Source organism: Eulemur rufifrons, chromosome 20 (assembly GCF_041146395.1).
Source record: "Eulemur rufifrons isolate Redbay chromosome 20, OSU_ERuf_1, whole genome shotgun sequence".
Classification (NCBI taxonomy): domain Eukaryota; kingdom Metazoa; phylum Chordata; class Mammalia; order Primates; family Lemuridae; genus Eulemur; species Eulemur rufifrons.
This window is the reverse complement of record NC_091002.1, coordinates 41,317,757-41,339,934: the sequence shown is the minus strand read 5'-3', so window position 1 is coordinate 41,339,934 and position 22,178 is coordinate 41,317,757. Positions and strand designations below refer to the sequence as shown.

Below are 22,178 nucleotides of genomic sequence, written 5' to 3'. Positions count from 1 at the left end.
GGAACGCTACAGCATTCCATAGGCCAGGAGGGAACCAGTGCAGCTCTGCTCCCAGGCAGCCTTGCCTGGGACACACCCACTGCTGTGGCTCCTCCGGGACCTCAAGGTTCTAAGGTGCCATGGTTTGGAAAGTTCCAAGTAACCTCTGATGTGCAGGGAAGAAAGACGTGAAAGACATCAAACATCCGGACCATGTAAAGTACTCTCGACAGTCCTGTGAAGCCAGGCAGAGCATTTCTCCCACAGAGGGAACCACTTATCCAAAACTGCCACCTAGGAACTGCTATAGAATGTTCTAGTAGACAAGCCCCAAATCCATATGCATGTCCCCCTTTCCCTTGTAAAGAAAAAGAAGAAAGACAGACTAATCTGAGTTTAAATGATTTAGAAATAAGGATTTTTATGGAGTCCAGGAGGGGACAAGGGAGAAATTTAAAGCAATTCTTCAAATAGTATATCACAAAGCACCGAAAACCTGTCCTTCAGATTTTCTTAGATACATATCTTAGGGGTTTTATTGCTGATTACAGATTTAAAACTATGAAATGTGCATTGCTTGGCAAATTACACAAGTAATTTTTTACTTATTCACATTTCCAATAAAAGCTTAAACAGACAAAAAATACAAAGGACGAGAAGTATGAACGGCAACAGCTTTAAAACAGAATTTTTAGTAACAGTAAGAAGTCTCCACAGCCGGCGTCCACCAAAAATTTAAAATTATTCAAACCGTGCAAATGCTTGACTCAAATCAATGTCATACACTGAACTATTAATACTTGTCCCTTGAAGTTGCAAACTAGAAAAGTCACCCACTTATGTTTATGATCACACAAACAACCTAATTTGCTCAAGGTTCAGCTTAAAGCAACATTTAATATCCTTTACAAGATGGAATTTGTGAAAAGTTCAAAAGGAAAACTTGCTGTTTTAATGCAGCTGTGCTCAGAAGTCTACATGATTTCCTGGGAAACCATCTGGGCTTAGCCAATTAGAAAAACGCAGTTCAAAGCAGTGTCACGCTGGCTGCCTGAAGGTACCCTTGGAGATACTGGAGCGCTTCTGCATTGAGGCTGGTGCTCACCATCGATGGAACCTACAAGAGAAGGGAAACACACCCCGGCTGTTGGAGATCCTGATGCAGCAACACAGACCCATCTTCTATGGGACAGTTGCCACAGCTCTGGGAGGAGCAGCCAGTCATTCACCACTGTCCACAGGATTCCCAAGAAACTCAACTGCCTTTATTCCTTTTAAGATAGGTAGGTCCAGCTAGGCCCGGTGGCACATGCCTGTAATCCTAACACTCTGGGAGGCAGAGGCAGGAAGATTGCTTGAGACCAGCTTGAGCAAAAGCGAGACCCCATCTCTATAAAACACAGAAAAACTAGCTGAGCACAGTAGCCCCAAGTACACCTGGGGCTACTTGGGAGGCTGCGGCAGGAGGATCACTTGAGCTCAGGAGATTGAGGTTGCAGTGAGCTTTGATGATGCCACTGCACTCTACAGGGGCAACAAAGTGAGACCTTGTCTCCAAAAAAAAAAAAAAGGATCTAAAAAAGTAGATCCATAAAGGAATTATTGTTAGTTGTGATAGTGGCATTATGGTTAGGTTAAAAAAAAGTCCTTATTGTTTAGCGAGGGACAATGAAGCACTTATAAGTGAAATGATACGTCTAAGGGCTTGCTCAATACAAAGGAAAAAAAGGAGAAACAAATGAAACAAAACTGGCAAGATACTGGTAATTATCGAAGCTGGGTACATGAGGGTTCTATGTATGTTTGAAATTCTCCATAAAAAACAATTAAAAATATAAATTTTATCAGGTAATATATGACTCTGTAAAAGGTGCTGGCTAAATGCAACTATACAGCCATTTATTAGATTTACATGCACCTTTTATAGAACGTATTTCTGAGTATGCTGCAGTTTAAAAAAAAAAAAACAAACAAACAACCCAACAGGTTGGGCGTGGCAGTTCACAACTGTAATCCTAGCACTTTGGAAGGCCAGGGTGGGAGGATAGCTTGAACCCAGGAGTTTGAGACCAGCCTGCAGTACCAGGAGGCTGAGGCAGAAGGATCACTCGAGCCCAGGAGTTCCCCAGGAGTTCGAGGCTGCAATGAGCTGTAATTGCACCACTGCATCCCAGCCTGGGCAACAGAGTGAGACCCTGTCTCTCTAAAACAAAACCAATAAATGCTACCACACATTTTAATAACAGAGAGAAAACATTTCACTCTGAAAAATAAATACATTTCTATTTAAAGGATTTTTTCCCCTTTTATCCTTACTCCTAAAATTCACTCACTTAAAATATACTTCTAGTACATGCTAAAAGAAAAAAAAGGGCTCACTGTTTTAATTAAAGAAAATAAGCTTTGTCTGTAGCTCAGCAGGATGTAGTTTAATCATGCTGACCAACGAAAACAGGCACCACCACAACTATCCTCTTGCCTTCCCAGTGAAGTCTCCATTAATCACAGAGTTTTTTTTTTTTGAGACAGAGTCTCTCTTTGTTGCCCAGGCTAGAATGAGTGCCGTGGCGTCAGCCTAGCTCACAGCAACCTCAGACTCCTGGGCTCAAATGATCCTCCTGCCTCAGCCTCCCGAGTAGCTGGGACTATAGGCATGTGCCACCAGGCCGGGCTAATTTTTTTTTCTATATATATTTAGTTGGCCAGGTAATTTCTTCTTATTTTTAGTAGAGACGGGGTCTCGCTCTTGCTCAGGCCGGTCTCGAACTCCTGACCTCGAGTGATCCACCCGCCTCGGCCTCCCAGAATGCTAGGATTACAGGCGTGAGCCACCACACCCAGCGAGTCACAGAGTTCTTTGACAACAGACACTTACCCTTCCTGGACAGGCAGTAGACAATTTGTGAAGTGACTGTGCCAGGTGAATTTTGGGGTTGTTCACCATTTGACCTACAGGATCATGCTCTTTTTTCCCAGCAAATGCCAACTGTGAGAAGGCAGTCTGGTACCCCGGTGTATCTTCTATGTCAATAAAATGCTCTTCATCAGGAATGGTATCATCTTCAGGTAACTCAAAAAGGCCAATAAGAGACTGTAATAAAGGAGTCCTGGATTGGAAGAAAGGAAGAGACATAAGATCAAGAAAATAGTTTGAGCTGGGCAGGGTGGCTCCTGCATGTAGTCCAGCTTCTCAGGAGACTGAGGTGGAAGAACTGCTTGACACCAGGAGTTCAAGACCAGCCTGAGGAACATCATGGGACCCTGTCTGCAAAAAAATTTAAAAATCAGCCAGGCATGGTGGCGTGTGCCTATAGTCCCAGCTAATCAGCAGGCGGGCGGGAGGCGGATATTGGGGGGGTGGGGGTGGGATTACTGGAGGCCAGGAGTTCATGGTGATAGAATGAGACCCTGCCTCTTAACAACAACAACAAAAAAGAGAATACTTTGAAGATTTAAACAAAAGCAGCAACTCCTCAAGGAAATAAAATTACAGACTCACAGTGTGAAGAGGGACCTTATGCCTATCCAGAAACTATTCATCATTTCTTTTGGCTACAGCACCCTAAACCTGTCTTTCAGAAACTACTCTTATCTCAAGCTGGCTGTGTGACCTAAGCCAAAGCAAGGAGATTCAACACTAGGAGTACTATTTGAAAAAATAAACCTCAAGTTGTCAGATCACTTTATGGAAGAGGCTGTCTGAGTGGAACCAAAATAAGGAAAGCGAGGCCCTCCAAACACTGAGTAGGAGGCGCACGGCAGATCTTTTCCTGGCCTATTCAGTTCCTCCCCTCAAAGACTTATGCCAATTTAGCTGGGCTTCTGTCATAAAACAGTCTTAGAGATCACCTAGATTGGACTCTTAAAGGGATCCACGAATCCCCCTAAAAAGTTAAGAACCTGGAAATACGATCTTTGTAGGCCTAGACGGATCCTTAAGTCCTATCTTGGACCTGATGGTTGCTACTGGAGAAGCCGAGATCAGAACCCAATTCCTTTGGCCCCCAAGAGAATAAGCTTGAATGGTTCTGCAGTCGTAAGGGAAGGAAGCTTTAATTTCTAAAAACATTAGAATGGAATACTTACCATAGCTTGGTATACTCAGTATCCATCATTGGGGGACATTCTGTTAGTAATTTAGTTATGCCAACTGCACAGATCTTTTTCTCTACATTTCCAGATACTTTCTGAATTTCAGGAATAATGATTTTTTCCAAAACCATTCCAAACATTCTATTAATCAAAGCAAAATAGATCTAGTCAATATTAGACTACCACTATAAACAGTGAAATATTTAAATGTTATTTACACTCATTGACTCTTTTTTTTTTTTTTTTTTTGTTGAGACAGAGTCTCACTTTGTTGCCCAGGCTAGAGTGAGTGCCGTGGCGTCAGCTTAGCTCACAGCAACCTCAAACTCCTGGGCTCAAGCGATCCTACTGCCTCAGCCTCCCGAGTAGCTGGGACTACAGGCATGCGCCACTATGCCCGGCTAATTTTTTCTATATAGATTTTTAGGTGTCCATATAATGTCTTTCTATTTTTAGTAGAGACGGGGTCTCGCTCAGGCTGGTCTCGAACTCCTGACCTTGAGCAATCCACCTGCCTCGGCCTCCCAGAGTGCTAGGATTACAGGCGTGAGCCACCGCGCCCGGCCCTCATTGACTCTTTATGAATACAAAAATTTACTAAATAAAAAGACTACTGTTGGCCAGGCACAATGGCTCACTCCTATAATCCTAGCAATCTGGGAGGCCAAGGTGGGAAGATCCTTTGTACTTGGGAGTTCAAGACCAGCCCAAGCAAGAGCAAGACCATGTCTCTACTAAAAATAGAAAAATTAGCCGGGTATGGTGGTGCACACCTGTAGTCCCAGCTACTGGGGAGGCTGAGGCAGGAGGATCACTTAAGCCCAGGAGTTTGAGGTTGCCGTGAGCTAGGCTGATGCCATGGCACCCTAGCCTAGACAACAGAGCAAGACTCTTGTTTCAAAAACAAAAAAAAGGCTGCTGTTTTCAGTCAGCTGAGGAGACCTAGAGATGAAAATGACAAAAAACCCCAACAAATCTCTACTCTGTAGCCAACTGCCATCATCTTTTGTGAAGAAATATCTCTCATATTATTGTAAGGCTATGCTTAAACAGAATGTTTACTGGTTTTTTTGGTCTTGTATGCATTTTTAAAAAGTTAAGAAATCCTTGAAAAATTAGAAATTAGAAAACAGAGATAAGCAAGAGCAAGAAGGAAAAGAATCATTTATTGTCCTACCATCCAGCAACAACTAGTTTTAAAATTTTTGGATAATAAACTTCCCAACTTTCTTGGCTTATGTACTTGTAAGTATATAAATGTTAATGGCTGTTTAAAAAAATGATCTGGCCAATCATTCTATGTTGTTGGAAACATCCTAGAAGTCTTTCTCAATGTGAAATGATGAAAAATCTGCAGTTTATGTTTCAATAAATTAATTCTTTGAAGTGAAAATAGTGGATCAAAGACTATAGTCATTTTAATGCCCTGGATGGATAAAGAGTACGTATGTTTTGCTCTCCAGAAAGAGTATGCCAATTTAGGCTCCCACCTGCAGCGCATAAAACTGATTTCCTCACAATCCTGTATTGTCAGAAATAATATTTTTTGGTTTGCTTTTCAGGTTAATTCATTTTTTAGTCAATCTCGAATTTTTCAGAAATAATTCAGGTACAGGGATCGAACTTTCCCCAAATAATCTTTTCCCCCTAGAGTTGTATTCTATCATTTCTTTTTAACCCTTCCATTTCCTTACTAATGGGAAATACCTACTAATTACATTCTTTGTCAGATTAAGTCAACAGCAAATTTTTACTTGGTCCCAAACATTCCTTATTTTAAAAATCATGCTATTGACTTTAATAAAGGCAGATTCCTGGAGTTCCTCACCATCCAACACAACAAAGAACACTGGCTGTGGAGGGGAGTGCCAGAGAGTGGGGATTAGGAAAATGATTACGGGATTTTTTTCTTTACAACCCAACACCCAAGAATATTTTCAAAATGATAGACACTATCCGTGCACCAAGAACCACAAAATTATCTATAAGACAGAGATATTGGTTTACACTAAAAAAGGCCAAATCACTTTCTTTGTTTTAAAAATAAAAGGTAATAAAAACTTACTTTGGTTGTATACCATCAAATACTTCTTGTAGTGCTAGCGCACCATATTTTATGCAATACAAATTAATAAAGACTAAGAAACCTGTGGAAAGAAGATGTAGAATGTCAATACAGAGGAGTCACCGCACTAAACTGATAATTTAGTGGCAGTCTGCGAATTATGACCTGTGCATAATCATTAAAACCCAATGACCAACGCTGGCATCAACACTTGCCTTCTAATACAACTTATATAAAATTTCTGTCGTTACATTATAGACATTTACATGCAGTCTTTTCTCTGATTTCTATTTCTTTATAGTATCATTTCCATTGAAAAAATGTTTTGGTATCTAAACGAACATAAAGCAACCTTTGAAACACAATACAATTGAAACTAATTTAATGTCTGGAGAACACAAACATCTTAAAATATTTTCAATATAAAGTTTAAAACTGATAAAAGGTTTATCTGCAACCACAAAGTATAATTGGTTTTAGCTAGTTTCCTTTATTATTTCTGTAGAACACCCAAATGATTTTTACTTACTCTTGATAAACTTTGTTGTTTTGGAATTCTGAAGTCTTTGGAATAGTAGAATGAAGATTTGTTTCCTATATTGGTCAACCGATTCACTACAGAATTTTGAATAAAAGCAACAATATAAATTCAGCATTTTTCTGAGTACCCAACAAAATTTTTGATTAAAAGCACAATGAAATTATAGTCATACTCACGGAGGCATATGCTCTATTATACTGTTGAGAAGATAAAAACCTTGGTGGTCATTTGCTTTAGATGCAATCAGCTTTTGAAAAACACCTAGTAACCCAGGCTATAACAAATTAGATCAAATAATAAGCAGTTAACACAGAGGCCAGGATTAATTATTCTAAAAGTTAAACAAGAGGTATACATCTTGAAAAGGAGTTCATGTTGTAAGAATCTAATCCTTTTCTTGTAAGTTTTTACTTCTGAAACATAGCGGAAAAAAACCCCACCACAATAATTCATTAAAGTTCTCGAAATCAACTTATTTGACTCCTTTAAAAAAATTTCTACTTAAAGGATATCTAATTCTTTTCTTTCCTTTTTTTTTTTTTTTTGAGACAGAGTCTCGCCCTGTTGTCTGGGCTAGAGTGCAACAGCATCATTGTAGCTCACAGCAACCTCAAACTCCTGGGGCTCAAGAGATCTTCCTGCCTCAGGCTCTAGAGTAGCTGGGACTATAGGCTTGTGCCACCATGCCTGGCTAATTTCCTCTATTTTTAGTAGAGACAGGGTCTCACTCTTGCTCAGGGTGGTCTAGAACTCCTGACCTCAAGTGATTCTCCCACTTGGGCCTCCCAGAGTGTTAGGATTATAGGCGCGAGCCACCACACCTGGCCAAGATCACCTAATTCTAATAAAACACACTTTGAAGTTTTCTAATTATTTCCCTTATTATTTTAAATAATTTATTTTTATTTTTTTTTCCCAGCTCATTATGGGGGTACAAAAGTTCAGGTTATATATATTGCCCATGCCTCCCCATCTCCCCGAGTCTGAGCTTCAAGTGTGTCCATTCCCTAGACAGTGCACATCGCACTCATCATGTAGGTATGCACCCATCCCCTCTCCCTACCCTATTTTAAATAATTTTTTTCCTTTTTCTTTTTTTCCCTCCCACCCCTTCCTCTAAATAAAGAAATTTTTTAAACCTGCCATCCCTAGTGTTTCCAAGCTACTTTAGCAAATTATAGTTACATCAAAAGAAATCTGACTCACAATTTTGTCAGCTGCAGCACTTGCTATTGTATTTGAACCGCGTTCTAAGAATGCTTGGAGAAGCCTCACTAGAGCAGGAATATTTCCTGTTCTTTCCCAAAGCACTGGCTGAAGGAGATGAGGAAATAAGGCCATATAGGAAGACGGGATATCATTTTTATGTGTTTCCAGAAGCAAAGACATCACTTGAAAGACATATGGAATAAATTCTGTTGATAAAAGTAAAAACAGAGCTGTCAGCTTCAGAAGGAATGGCTCTGATACAAAACACACATATCTCTTAGGCAGGCTGCATTTTATAACCACCTGAATTTTATCCCATTACCAAAGAAAATAATTTCCTTTAACCTACCTTGTACATCATTTTGTAAAATTTCAGTAAATGCCAAAAACAAAGCCTCCTCAAAATTTACAACAGCAGCAGGGTTAGCTTTGCAAGTTATTCTTATGGATAAACATATTGCTTCAAACATGTAGTGATTAAAATGAGGTTTGCTTGGGTTCTGAAATTATATATATAAAAAAAAAACCTAATTACTCAAATAATCCAAGTGACCATCATCTAAAACAAAACACACCTAACCTTTCTAAAACACATTTAAAATAGATGCCATCTATTTTTTAAAAACATTAAGAAAAAAATACCAATTACACTAAACTAGTGCTTGTTTGTTTGGGTTTTCTTAAATGGACGAAAGTCTTATAGCCCAATGTAGTCCAAACACTCTTACCCAGAACTCAGGTGAAAAATGATCATGTTCTCTAAAGTCCCTCCAATACTTCCTAGGAATTTATCTTGTTTTCATAGACAGGAAAAGCATCTAAAAAAGAATTCTGTCTGCCTTAAACTGATTTTCTAAAACTTAATATTGATATTTAAGTTTGAATCAAGGCCGGGCACGGTGGCTCACGCCTGTAATCCTAGCATGCTGGGAGGCTGAGGCGGGCGGATCGTTTGAGCTCAGGAGTTCGAGACCAGCCTGAGCAAGAGCAAGACCCCGTCTCTACCAAAAAAATACAAAGAAATTATCTGGACAACTAAAAATATTTAGAAAAAATTAGCCGGGCATAGTGGCACATGTCCATAGTCCCAGCTACTCGGGAGGCTGAGGCAGGAGGATCGCTTGAGCCCAGGAGTTTGAGGTTGCTGTGAGCTAGGCTGACGCCACAGCACTCTAGCCCGGGCAACAGAGTGAGACTGTCTCAAAAAAAAATAGTAATAAATAAATATGAATCAAGTATCTGAAATTTCTGATCAGAGAGTGAACTTTATTTTTGAAAAATGAAAGGAAGGAAGAAGACGCACAAAGGATCATAATCATCATTTTTTAAGTCCAAATAGCCTCTTTAAGAGACAGGGTCTTGCTCTGTCACCCAGGCTGGAGTGCAGTGGCATGAACATAGCTCACTCAACGAAAACCTCCAACTCCCAGGCGCAAGTGATCCTCCTGCCTCAACCTCCCAAGTAGCTAGGACTACAGGCACGCATCAGCATGCCCAACTAATTTTTGTGTGTGTGTTTGATGGGTCTCACAGTGTTTCTCAGGCTGGTCTTGAACTCCTGTGCTCAAATGATCCTCCTGCCTTGGCCTCTGAAGTGCTGGGATTAAAGGAATGAACCACTGTACCCGGCCCAAATAGCCTCTTTTATATTGATTTAATGCAAAGCCTACTTTCCTACATCTAAGATAATTTTGGATCATCTGCACTTTCTTAGTTTTCTACAATGAACATGTTGCCTTTTGTAATGAGAATAAAAACACATTAAAGCTTCTGAGCCTACACTTACAGGTGACTGCTGTTATGTCTCCAATCTAACTTGAACCCACACTTTTAGCAAAGTACATTAACTAACTGATGGTCAGAAAGAATTCATCAACCTTCTCCAAAGCCTCACCCAGTGCCAGAGTTCGGGAGGCCCAAACAGTTTGGAGCAAATTAAAAGGCAACCCCACTTTCAAAATTGGCTCTGTTACCTTACTGACAGCTAATAGTTTCTGTGTGAGCTGAGTGATGAGAGTAGCGATATAGGGGATTATGGCTTCTTGTAGGAGAGAAAAACTTCTCATGATTGCTGTAAAATATAAAAAAGCAAAAACAGAGTTCAGTTAAACTTCAGCAAAAAACAGTAATTAGGGGGTTAAAAAAGCCTAGTTATTCATCAACTAAAATTTTGAGACACTTAAAACAACCCCCGATAGCTCTCTAAATTTAAAAATAATCTAAATTTTCCTTCACTTTAAAATTAGGACAGGAGTTGGCAACAAAATTTAGCTTGGAAATATCGAGTACTTCTAAACGGCTCAAAGCTTAAAAAAATTAGAGTGAACAAAGAGGCAAACAAAAAAGAGGAAGAAACAGTGAACTGACAGGAGCAGAGCAGCAGTGAGAGACAGGATAGTTTAGGGTCTCTTTCACTTAGAAATCAGTGGCAGAAAATGGAAACATGATCTCAGCCCACGGGAAACCGAAATAGCAGGCCACCTACCCATCTCCTTCAAAAAGAGAGGTTAGGAGCCTAAGAAAATTCTATATATGCATATAAAGCCAGAGTCCATACTGCAAAAATATTGCTCAATAGATGCCTAAAAATATATAGCACGGGAGACAAATATATTTGTAAGCTAAAATGTATGACAGCTCTCTTCCCACAATAATATTTCTAAAATACATGTTTACTAAGCAGAGTACCTACTACATGCTAGGTATAATAGATAGAAAATTATCTACTCTTGCCTCCTAAACTTTGTACATGATGAGCCAAAGACTCATTCACCTTTCAACAAACTGCTACTTATCCTTCACATCTCAGCTTAGACATCACTTCCTAGAGAAAGCCATTCCCTGACCTGGGTTAAGAGGGTTAGAAGATGGATTAGTGCCCTTTGTCTGGGGTGCCACAGACTCCTTTCGTTCACTCATACAACGTATTTATTGACCAAGTATCATACATTGTGTGCCCTTAAATATCCTAGGAACACATTAATGAAGACCACTGACCAGTGAGCTGCTCTTACAGAAGTCAACATTAAGCAACAGTAAGTACATATCACTGTTGGGAGAATTAGTATGGAAAACATACACAAATGCAAACCCAGGCACATATATACACACACATATATATATACCTCAGAATTCCTGACCCAGGTTGGAATCATCAGAAAGTTTATTTGAAAAGTGTTTCTCACAACTCAGACACTGTGCTAGGCTTTTAGGATACAGCAGTGAAAAAGACTGAGATTGTCCCAAAGCTGGAGCCAGCACCAGGACACCCTCCTAATGTAGCACCCAGCAGATGGTTACAGCTGCCTATGTCCTTGTCTGGCAGGATATATAAAAACGTGGTCTGTGTGGAGTCTACCACGTGTACCCCATGTTTCACCAAGACCTTGCTGAGCATGCAGTCAATAAATGTTGCATGGTCTGACCTCTGCCCTAAAGAAACTCAATCCAGGAAAGGAAAAGGGGGTCTTATTATGTTTTCTGTAACAATGGGTTCTGTACCAAATTAAGGTAAAAATTTTCTGAAAACAGTTAATAGTAAACAAAATATTTTTCATTTTAAAAAATATCTAAACCTACCTATTTCTTGGCAAACATTAGCTGGTTCCTAGACTACACAACCTGAAGTGTAATTCAGAATGCTTACCCTTGTAATCTGAAATTAGATGCTTAAGTCTGTATACCAGGGAAACGGCCTACCTTTCATAATATATTCATTTTCTGAAGAGCCAGGAAGTGTGAGAGCTTTGAAAAGGTTTGTTAGCAGAATCTCAACAAACGGTGCGATTTCTGCAGCTGTAAAGCTATAGATGAAAAAAACAGCTTTCAGTCACTACCAACTCTGGAGCTTAGTCACTGTGGACTCCCTTGGCAACTACTAAATCACACTTCTCAGCACAAAATTGAGCCATCTCCCACCACTAACAATTGATAGCTTAGGAAAACAATTTTGTACATATGCTCATGTTAAGCTCCTAAGAAGGCAAATCTGGGACCAGACACAATTGAACCAGAAAAAAAAAAAAAACCAGGTAAACTCAACACCTAAAGTTGCAACAGTCATACCTGGTTCATATCTATCACCATCAAGAACAGAACTCAGAGTCTCAAGGGTTCCAGTCATCTATTTTTCTTGGAGGTGGAGCAGATTCAGAATTGTTCACTGCATGAATTCTGGGCCTGAAGACAGGTACTGCCTTGACTCACCTCAAAGGACGTCATTTCTACCCTAATTGGCCACTGAGAATATCTGTCCTTCAAGTTCTTGATGAAGTACAGAACCTAGAACTGTTTTCCATCTCTTACCCAAAGCTCAGTTTCAAGAAATAACACTGTTGAAGAATGGCCTGAAAGACATGCAGACCATCCATTCCTCTACATCCTCGGATCAGGCCAGAGGAGCTACTTTCTTGGCCCCTAGAGAATTACTTTAACTAAGCTGTGTTGTATCTCAGAACTAAGTGAGAGTACAAAAACAGTCACATGAAAATAACTGTTACATGACTTTGCTGAGAACACTGCTATTACACAGTATTCCCTTAATGAAGACTCACTGCTTTAATTTTAATCTCATGGATATTGTGAAAATTTTAATTCCCCAAGTCTCCCATTTGTCTTGGCTGCTAGGAGATTCCAAATAAAATTTGGAGTTTAACTAATACACAGGATCCTTTGACACACGTTTCTATTTATTAACTGTATCTCAGTTTTATTTTCCTTTGCTCTAATTTATTCAATATTTAATTTTATTATCATAGCTTATCTATTTTGGTAAATCCTTTTGGAATGAGATGGTATATTTGAATAAAAAGTACATATTTATTTTCCTAACAACTAATGAAATTATGAAAACACTCAGAGATATCTTTGACCAGTACAGTACAGTCCCCACCCCAAGCTAAGAATGTATAAACTGCTTAGACGCAAATACTTACAGAGTGGCGTTGTTAGGCCCTCTCATAGTAAAGAGCCTTTCGAGAGCGTGTGCTGCGTAAGTGTGAACAACAATACTTTCCGCTTGAAGATGATTAATCAAGAGAGGAATAGAGACTACAAGATGCTCTTTTGGTACCTGAAAAATACAATAATATACATGCTCTAAATCCAATAATGCCACATTTGAGTAAAAGAAAACTGGAAGAGAAGGGCTTGCTGATTTTAAAAAGTTTGCTTTCTTCAGCTCTGTTATAATGACAAAAGATAGTGTTGTAAAAGAAAAACTTCTACCTCCACATAATGGTTCAATTTTCATTCATTTTTTCGATTCTTTTTCTGAGCACAAAACTATAGGGTAAAATCTTGCAGATAAAAGAATACACCATCAAGTAGTATCATGGAGAAGCAGATAAGGTTTCATGAATCTTAAGAGCTATACTTTTTCACTAGCAGACATTTAAAGTCATTTAACCTCTTTGCACCTCATTTTCTCTCTTCCTCCCCCCAAAAATGGGACAAAAATAAGACTAGTGTTCATTAAAAACCTCTAAAAGGCTGGGTATGGTGCTCATGCCTATAATCCCAACACTTTGGAAGCCTGAGGCAGGGAGATCATTTGAGGTCAGGAGTTTGAGACCAGTCTAAGTAACATAGCAAGACCCCATGTACACAAAAAGAAAAATAATTAGCTGTGTGTGGTGGCACGTACCCATAGTCCTAGCTACTAGAGAGGCTGAGGAGGGAGGACAGCTTAAGCCTAGGAATTCGAGGTTACAGTGAGCTATCATTGCACCACTGCACGCCAGCCTGGGTGACAGAGCGAGACCCTGTCTCTAAAAAAAGAAGGAAAAAAACACCCTCTAAATTTAGAACACCAATTAGTCTTTAAAATAGAAAAGCCTGGCTGGGCTGCATGGTAACGTTGGTAAACACCTGCCAAAGACATCAAAATTATAAATCAAGAAACTAAAGAATCATCCATAGGAAATAAACTGTAGCATACTCTTATAATGGAAAACTACACAGTTAATAAAAAATGAACTATAACTTCATCTAATAAAATGAATAACTCTCAAAATGATGTTAAGCACAAAAAAAGCATGATGTACAGACTGATACCTATAGTATGATGGTACTTGTAACAAATAGAAATTTAAAGCCTACAGATTACTATAGAATTTTTGTAAAAACATACCTATGTAATGAAAACATAATAAAGCACTTGCATGAGTATAAAACAGATTGAATTCATAACAGTAATAACTTCTTGGGAACAAGGGAGTGGGCAGGGAGTGCCAGGGCATCTCCAGTGTATACGTATGTATGTTTAAATAAATATGGATTGGAGTTAAGATTTGTGAGGTTTATTTTAATATTCATTATATTATTCTCTTTGCTGTTGCTGCTTTCTTTTTTTGAGACAAGGTCTCACTATATTGCCCAGGCTTGTCAGAACTCCTCAGCTCAAGTAATCCCCCTGCCTCAACCTCCCCTACAGCTGGGGCTATAAGGGCATGCCAACATGCCCAGCTGATTTTTATTTTTTCATTTTTTGAGAGAAGGGGGTGTTTTCTTGCTTCTGTGTTTAAAACATTTGGTAAGATGGCAGCATTGTTATTGGGCAGAGGTGTCAAAGGACAGTCTTTTAAACAAACGGTACTGGGAAAACTGGACATCCAGATGCAAATTCAGAGTTGGACCCCTTAGCTAACACCATATACAAAAATAAGCTCAAAATGAATCAAAGACCCAAAGGGTAAGACCTAAAATTATAAAACTGTAGGAAAAAACGGGGCAAAAGCTTTGCAATATTGGATTTAGTAATGATTTCTTGCCTAGGATATCAATTTTCTGTTGCATAGCCAACAGAAGAAAAAAAAAGACAAATTTAACTTCATGAATGGACAAGCCATAGAATGGAACATTTATAAATCATATATCTGATAAAGTATTAACATCCAGAATATACAGAGAAATTCTAAACTCAACACAAAAAAACATAACTCGTTGAAAAATGGGCAAGACTTGAATAGACATTTCTCCAAAGAAAATATATAAATGCCCAATGAGCACATGAAAAGATGCTTAACATCACTAATCATCTGAAATATGCAAATCAAAACTGAGACACCACCTCACACCTACTAGGATGGCTACTGTGTAAAAAAAAAAAAAAAAAAAAAGGCATTGGATGGAGGATGCAGAGAAACCGGAACCCTTGTGCACTGTTGGTGGTAAAGTAAAATGGTATAGTTGCTGTGATAAACATTAATGGCAGTTCTTCAAAAAAATGAAAAAGAATTACCATAAGATGCAATAATTTCACTTCTAAGTGTACACCCAAAAGAACTGAAAGCAGAGTCCCCCACAGAGATTTGCATAGCCATATACACAGCATTATCACAATAGCTAAAGTGTGGAAGCAAACCCGAATGTCTATCCAAAGATGAATCGATAAGCAAAATGTGATAAAGCAAACAATGGACTGTTGTTTAGTCCTAAAAAGAAGGAAATTCTGACATATGCAACAATATGGATGAACCTTGAGGACAATATTCTGTGTGAAATAAGCCAGTCACAAAAGATGAATACTGTATGATTCCACTTACATGAGATACTCAGTAATCAGAATGGTAGTTGCCAGGGGCTAGGCAGAAAAGGCATAAGGAATTATTGTTTAATGAGCATGTAATTTCATTTTTACAAGATGAAAAGAGTTCTAGAGATGGTGGTGATGGTTGTACAATATTATGAATGTATTTAATGCTAATGAGCAATACACTTTAAAATGCTGAAGATGGTAAACTGTATGTTATATGTATTTTACCATAATTTCTTAAAAATGAGGAAAAAAGCAAGGTTCAAAACTGTATAGTGTGCTCTCTTCTGCGTAGAAGGGGAAAATATAAACATATATAGAATAGTTATTAGTTCCATGGATAAAAATAAGTAATAAAAATAAACGAAAACTCAATTAAAAATTCAGGGAGAGAGAGAAAGTAGGGAGGAAGGGACAGGGATGAAAACCAGACCTTTCTGAATGTACCTTGGCTTTCTTACTGTTTGACTCTGGAGGCATGTAAAACAATCTCTCTTATACACGCCCAGAACCAAAATCCCTACAAACAAATGAAGCTAACTGTTTATCAAAGTAGGGGCAAAAATGCACAGAGAATAATTTCATGTTACTTTAAGCATGGTATTTTTTTTGAGACAGAGTCTCGCTCTGTTGCCCGGGCTAGAGTGCCGTGGCGTCAGCCTAGCTCACAGCAACCTCAAACTCCTGAGCTCAAGCAATCCTTCTGCCTCAGCCTCCCAAGTAGCTGGGACTACAGGCATGTGCCACCATGCCCGGCTATTTTTTTCTCTATATTTTTAGCTGTCCAGATCATTTCTTTCTATTTTTAGTAGAGATGGGGTCTCGCTCTTGCTCAGGCTGGTCTTGAACTCCTGACCTTGAGTGATCCTCCCGCCTCGGCCTCCCAGAGTGCTGGGATTACAGGCTTCAGCCACCGGGCCCGGCCCCAGATGATGGTCTTTAAATAACATTTCACACCTTTGAGAGGTCACCAATTCAGGTCTAAGACAGGAGATGTACAAGATGAACCTGGAACATCTTGTCAGATGTAAGAGTAGGCAGGCTAACAAAGGCAACCAAGCTTATGTCAAGAGGATATAGGAAGCTACATAAAGAGCCTCTTGTCCAAAGATGAACAACTAACTAGAGAATAAAAAAATCACTCATTTGTCCTCTGGAGGTTGCTAAGGCACGAATTCATTACTCTGAAAATTGATAAAGGTGGAAAAACCCCCACACAGATATTTATCCTATTTTCCCTGTATAAACCGGTAATTCAATGATCTACGGAGACAGTAGTGTTGATTGCACAACATAATGAATATACGAAAAAGCGCTGAAGCACACACTTTCAAATGTTGAATTTTATGAGAAGTATATCTCAATTAAAAAAAAATACCAATGATGGAAAGTTTTTTTTTTTTTTGAGACAGAGTTTTGCTCTGTCACCCTGGCATAGAGTGCAATGGCGTGATCATAGCTCACTGCTACCTCAAACTCCTGGGCTCAAGTGATCCTCCTCCCTCAGCCTCCAGAGTAGCTGGGACTGCAGGTGTGCGCCACCACATCCAGCTAATTTTTTCTACTTTTGGTAGAGACGGGGTTCTCACTCTTGTTTGGGCTGGTCTCAAACTCCTGACCTCAAGAGATCCTCCTGCCTCGGCCTCCCAGAGTGCTAGGATTACAGGCATGAGCCACCTCGCCCAGCCTGGAGAGTTCTTGATGAATCCACTGGTCACTCTTAATATCACTAACAGTGGACAACCAGACATTGTGTATGTCTTGATGAAATGAAACCGAAAATATAACTATGATGCCTTCTTGCCGTCCTCCAAAGCAATCTAAATCTAATGAAGCCTCCAGATCTACTAATATAGAAATACAAGGATAAGATAAATTACAGTTGACTCACATACATTTTTCCCCCAACCAAATGGGAACAGAAAATACAGTATTCATGGGATGTGAAATCTACAAATATGGAGGACTGATTTTTTTGTCTACATGGTTTCTGTAGGGCCCACTGTGGGACTTGAGAATGCATGAATTTTGGTATATGCAGGGGTCCTAAAACCATTCCCTCACATAATGACAGAAGACTGTATACCATGAGGATGCAATCAGGCTAAAGCAGAATGTGAGAAACTCTCCAAGAGAAAGGACTGGCTTCTCTGACAACAGACAGAAAAGGGAAAGGAGGACCTCCTTGTTCTAAGTTAAGAGACTTGAAACATCATCAATAATAAGCCTTATAAGGACATTGCTTAGATCCCAATTTTTAATAATACTATTATAAAAAGAAACTTTTAAGACATCTGAGGAAAATTAAGCATGGTCTGAAATCATAAGTCATTAAGGAGTTATTGCTAATTTTGCTAGATGTCGATGTCAAGTATGATTGCACAGAAGGGAGAAGCTGTATATAATAAAACTCCTGAGTATCTTTCCCTCCCTCCCACTGCCTCCTTCTAAAAAAAATAAAAACAACAACAAAAAAATAAATAAGAGATTAAGTGGCATGCAATAAATAAAAACCTACTTACTTGATTCCTAAAAATCATAATATATTTGATACCATCAGCTTTAAGGACAGGAAATTCATTCACTATTAAAAAATAAAAAGTCATAGTTACTTAAAGGATAAGGACTGTTACTCCAAATTAATGATATTATCAGTTTTAAAAAATGATAACCAAAATGTCTAGTAATGGAAGCCCAGTTAATTACGCAATGATATACTACATAGCTATTAATTCCAGCAAGATTATAAATAATTTTATTTTTTCCCTTGCCTTTAAGTTTCATGGTAAATGAACATGCACTACTTAAATAATTGAATAAAAATGGTTTGGACCATGCACCAATGATTGCATCATCTACACTTCTAGAACCGAAGCTGCTCTAAATTAAAAACATGTCTCTATGCTTTTAATTACTCTAGTGGTAGGCAAATAAATGTGAAAGGGACAGAATATTGGCTAATTGTTAATTCTTGAAGCTGGATGATGGTCACATGGAAACTTATTGCAATATTCTCTTATACCTCTAGGTGTATATAAATTTCCTATACAAAAAGTTTCTTTAAAAAAGGGAATATATCTGAACTAGATCAACATACTCACAAAACACTGGAAACTATCCTTAATATTTATCAGTTTCAAATACTTGGAAATGTTCAATTTTTGAGAGCTCATTTTTCAAATAGAAAAGAAAAGGAAGCCAAAGTATAATTCCTATTCATACACTAGGATAACAAAGCTGACCTGAAGTTCAGTTTTACTCATATTTTCCTTTTAAACAGCAATATTTTCTTTATCAAAGCTAACTTCACATAGACAAGATCTGGGGAAACCATTTGAGATTTTATTAAATAAAAGGAAATAATTGTAACAAGGATAGGAACCAGTTTTTTGAGTATCATGGTGATATAGAGTCCTTAGTATGACTTGATACATTACTTATTTCATAGTATAACAATGTAAATAAAAATTACAGGTGTAGTGTCATAAGTTGCATAAAGAAAAAATTTCACAACTCACCATTAGCTGATTTTAAATCAGGGAGGATGTGATTCACAAAGAACTCAGTCAAGTTGACAAGTTCATTTGCTTGTGTAATTCCATGCTGAAAAGCAAATTTGTAACAGTAAATTAAATAACACAAAATACCTGTATATATCAATCACATGAGAAATTTAAACAATTTTTAAAACCACAATAAAAATGGAGACAACACTTCAAAACACAAACTTCTTATACATAAAACAGGACTATCTTAATAAATAATAAAGAAACTTCCCTAAATCAAACAATAGCTAAATTTAAGTTTAGTACATTTTATACACCGGGTCTCAGCTAAGGTAACAAGCATGGCATCTGTCAATTTTTCAGTCCATGAGAAACTGAAGTGCTTAATACAGCAACATACATTCTAATTGGAACTAACAGGTTATCTGGCAGAGTAGGCTGTATTATCAGAGATGTATTTTTTTCTTTTTGACTTCTGTGGTTACCAATGCCTGTTTTAGAAACAAAACCACATTACCTTCTGTGTTTGGGCTTTTGATGCCAAAGATGTCACTAGGTAAATGGCTGCATCTTTGTGTTTCCAGTTGACAGATGGATTTTTTGCATATTCCTGCAGCATGGAGTTAACATAACCAGAGAAGATTCCTGTCACAGGTCCCTCAAAAAACTTGCATAATCCTCGTACAAGATCACAAGCAGCCCTGCGTCTAGTATCAATATCTATAAAATGAAAAGGAAATGTATCATGGGAGAAAGAAACAACCACTGATTGCCATGTGATAGCTACCAGCAACATAAATAACGAAAAAAAAAGTTATTTCCCCCCACAAGAAACACAAAATGAGAATGAAACTAAAGAGGTCACAGAATTATGATAAATATTACTAAGTATGTAAGAAAGAGAAGACAAATGACTCAATTTTTGATACTTTTATGTAGGTCATATAAGAGCTGCTTTTTAACACATACAAGTTAAAGAAAACTAATTTTCAATGAAAGTCAGCTGAAATGACACTATTTCTAACTCCCACTCTTCCCCATATTTACTAGAAAGAGAACAATCTTAAAATAGGCTTGTTAGGAGACTAATAGTTAGAAAACCAAGATACGCACCAGATCCTTCCAAATCTCTTCTTATGTACTCCTCAGAATTATCTTCAAATGCTTCTTCATCAGCAGCTACAAAGAGAATTGATATTTCAGATAACCCCACAAAAAGACAAGTCTAAATGTACTTAACAGCTGAGTATGCGGAAGAGTATATAAAACTGCCTTGTATATAATAGCGAAGGCCACCCCGAAAGGCTAGGTATTAGGTAATTCACACAGCTGTGAGATAGGCTCACTTTCTTCTAACATGAAAATGTCCCCAGAACTGCATTTCTCTTCCAGCTTTCAAAACTAAGTGCTGGGGATCAATCTTGGAATGCTAACTTTTTATTTTGCCAGAAAAGAACATTAAAAAAAGCAAACAACCTAACTATAATCACCATTATTTCAAAAAAGTCATTTCAACAACAAAACACATAGAGAAGACAGTAAAAGAATAAAGATCTTTTAAATTTATTTTGATGAGAACAAAAAAGGAAATAAAACCTTGCCCTTAACAAGATCCTTAACCTCCTGATTTTGTTCTAGACATAATTTGAGAACCAGTAAACCAATGACTGCTTTGATATAAAACACAATCCCTTCACCTTCACTACTTGCTATTCATAACAGTAAGAAAAGGGACAGACATTTTATATATAAATAGACACTTAGGACAATTTTAACCTTTTTATTATTATTATTTTCTTTTTTATTGGCCTGTATCACATGCCTTAGCATTTTAACCTTAAGCACAACCTACAAGTGGGCTTCAATCCTGTTATTTAAAAGTTATCACTTCTACTCTCAAGTCAACTGTTTAAAAACAGCTATTTGCCTTGGTGAAATACTAAGTTAAACAAAACCAAATTCCTTCCCTAAATTGAGATGCTGGATAGTTTTATTTTCTTCTCCATGTAACAGGATTTAAAAAATCTTATTTAGCATTTCTATGACAACCCCCCCAATACACAACTAAGCTCATTACAGCAACACCCATTTCACAGATGTCACATTTTCTGTCTTGGTTTAGAAAATAGGCAATAAATGACCCACAAATTTGGTAATAAAAGAATTAGATTAACTATGTTTTAAAAAAGCAACAGAATTATATGCATCTAATTTCTAAAAAGTAAAAAAAAGCAACAGAAGACATTAAATTTATACTAATATACTTCCAAGTAACTGAGTTTTTACTCCCGTGAAAAAGCTTTACACTTTGCCATAATTACCTCTAAATTCCATGTTAGGCACAATAACCTTTTCACAGATACTTGTCAGCGTGTTCTGGTCCTCAAACAGATTCTTATAATGAGGTCTCTCACAAACTGAAGCCAGAAATTGAATTGCATTACTTACCAACTGGAACAAAACACAAAAACAGTAAGATTTTTAAAAGCAAAACCGAACAGTTTATTTCTTGGGGGAGATGGAGAATGTCTTTTAATTATTTGTCGCCACCATCTTACCAAATCATATTTAACCTCTTGACCTGTTGTAACTAATAAATTCCAGATGGCTGTGACAAAACGAGGGAGGTACCGTTGAAATTCTTCATCATACTTCTGTGCATAGAGTGCAGCATTATCACAAATTTGGGATTTTAAGAGCTCCAATAAGCCTGCTTCCTCTTCATCCTTACATAAAAGAAAAGAGAAAACTCAAACATACAGCTGTAATGCTACCATCAATCAGGGGAGTAGCTGAATTCCTGAATTAGGCTTTTTAAAATTTAAATTCAATTCAGAGTTTTTTTTAAATAAACAACACCTATGCCACTATCAATCTATTCACCAAATCTTTCCCATTTGTTAATCATTGAGAACAGGTTTCAAAAGTTTTCAAGTTGAATAAAGCCTTTTCTTCTGGTTGCTAAATTACAAAATATTTCCATACATATCAGATTAAAAATAGTATATTCCTACACAAACCTGAATGATGATCGTATCGTACTTACTTGACAACATAGTTAACTGGACTGTCTTGCTGCCTTCCAAAAGGGTTATTATCACTTTGAATATATTAAGATGGGAAATTCCCCCACCCCCACATAAGGTAATATTATATGATTCTCACAAATAATGTTTTGGTTATACAATATTAAACACAAATCTGTATCAAGGGTCAGCAAACTGTGGTCTGCAGGCCAAATCTAGCCCGTTG

At 37.8% G+C, this 22,178-nt stretch overlaps 1 protein-coding gene across 1 annotated transcript in view; it reads right to left on the bottom strand.

The window, feature by feature from the left end:
- Positions 1-47: 47 nt before the first annotated feature.
- The window catches only part of CSE1L (chromosome segregation 1 like), a 40,897-nt gene continuing 18,766 nt past the window's right edge, over positions 48-22,178 (bottom strand). The window contains 18 exon segments of the mRNA XM_069496425.1: positions 48-1,021; positions 1,024-1,096; positions 2,855-3,086; positions 4,066-4,212; positions 6,137-6,218; positions 6,666-6,751; positions 6,854-6,951; positions 7,884-8,092; positions 8,236-8,386; positions 9,860-9,957; positions 11,586-11,689; positions 12,821-12,957; positions 17,943-18,004; positions 18,939-19,023; positions 19,444-19,646; positions 20,040-20,105; positions 21,248-21,377; positions 21,485-21,652. Coding sequence (XP_069352526.1) covers positions 984-1,021; positions 1,024-1,096; positions 2,855-3,086; positions 4,066-4,212; positions 6,137-6,218; positions 6,666-6,751; positions 6,854-6,951; positions 7,884-8,092; positions 8,236-8,386; positions 9,860-9,957; positions 11,586-11,689; positions 12,821-12,957; positions 17,943-18,004; positions 18,939-19,023; positions 19,444-19,646; positions 20,040-20,105; positions 21,248-21,377; positions 21,485-21,652 — 2,169 coding nt within the window. The 3' untranslated portion in view covers positions 48-983.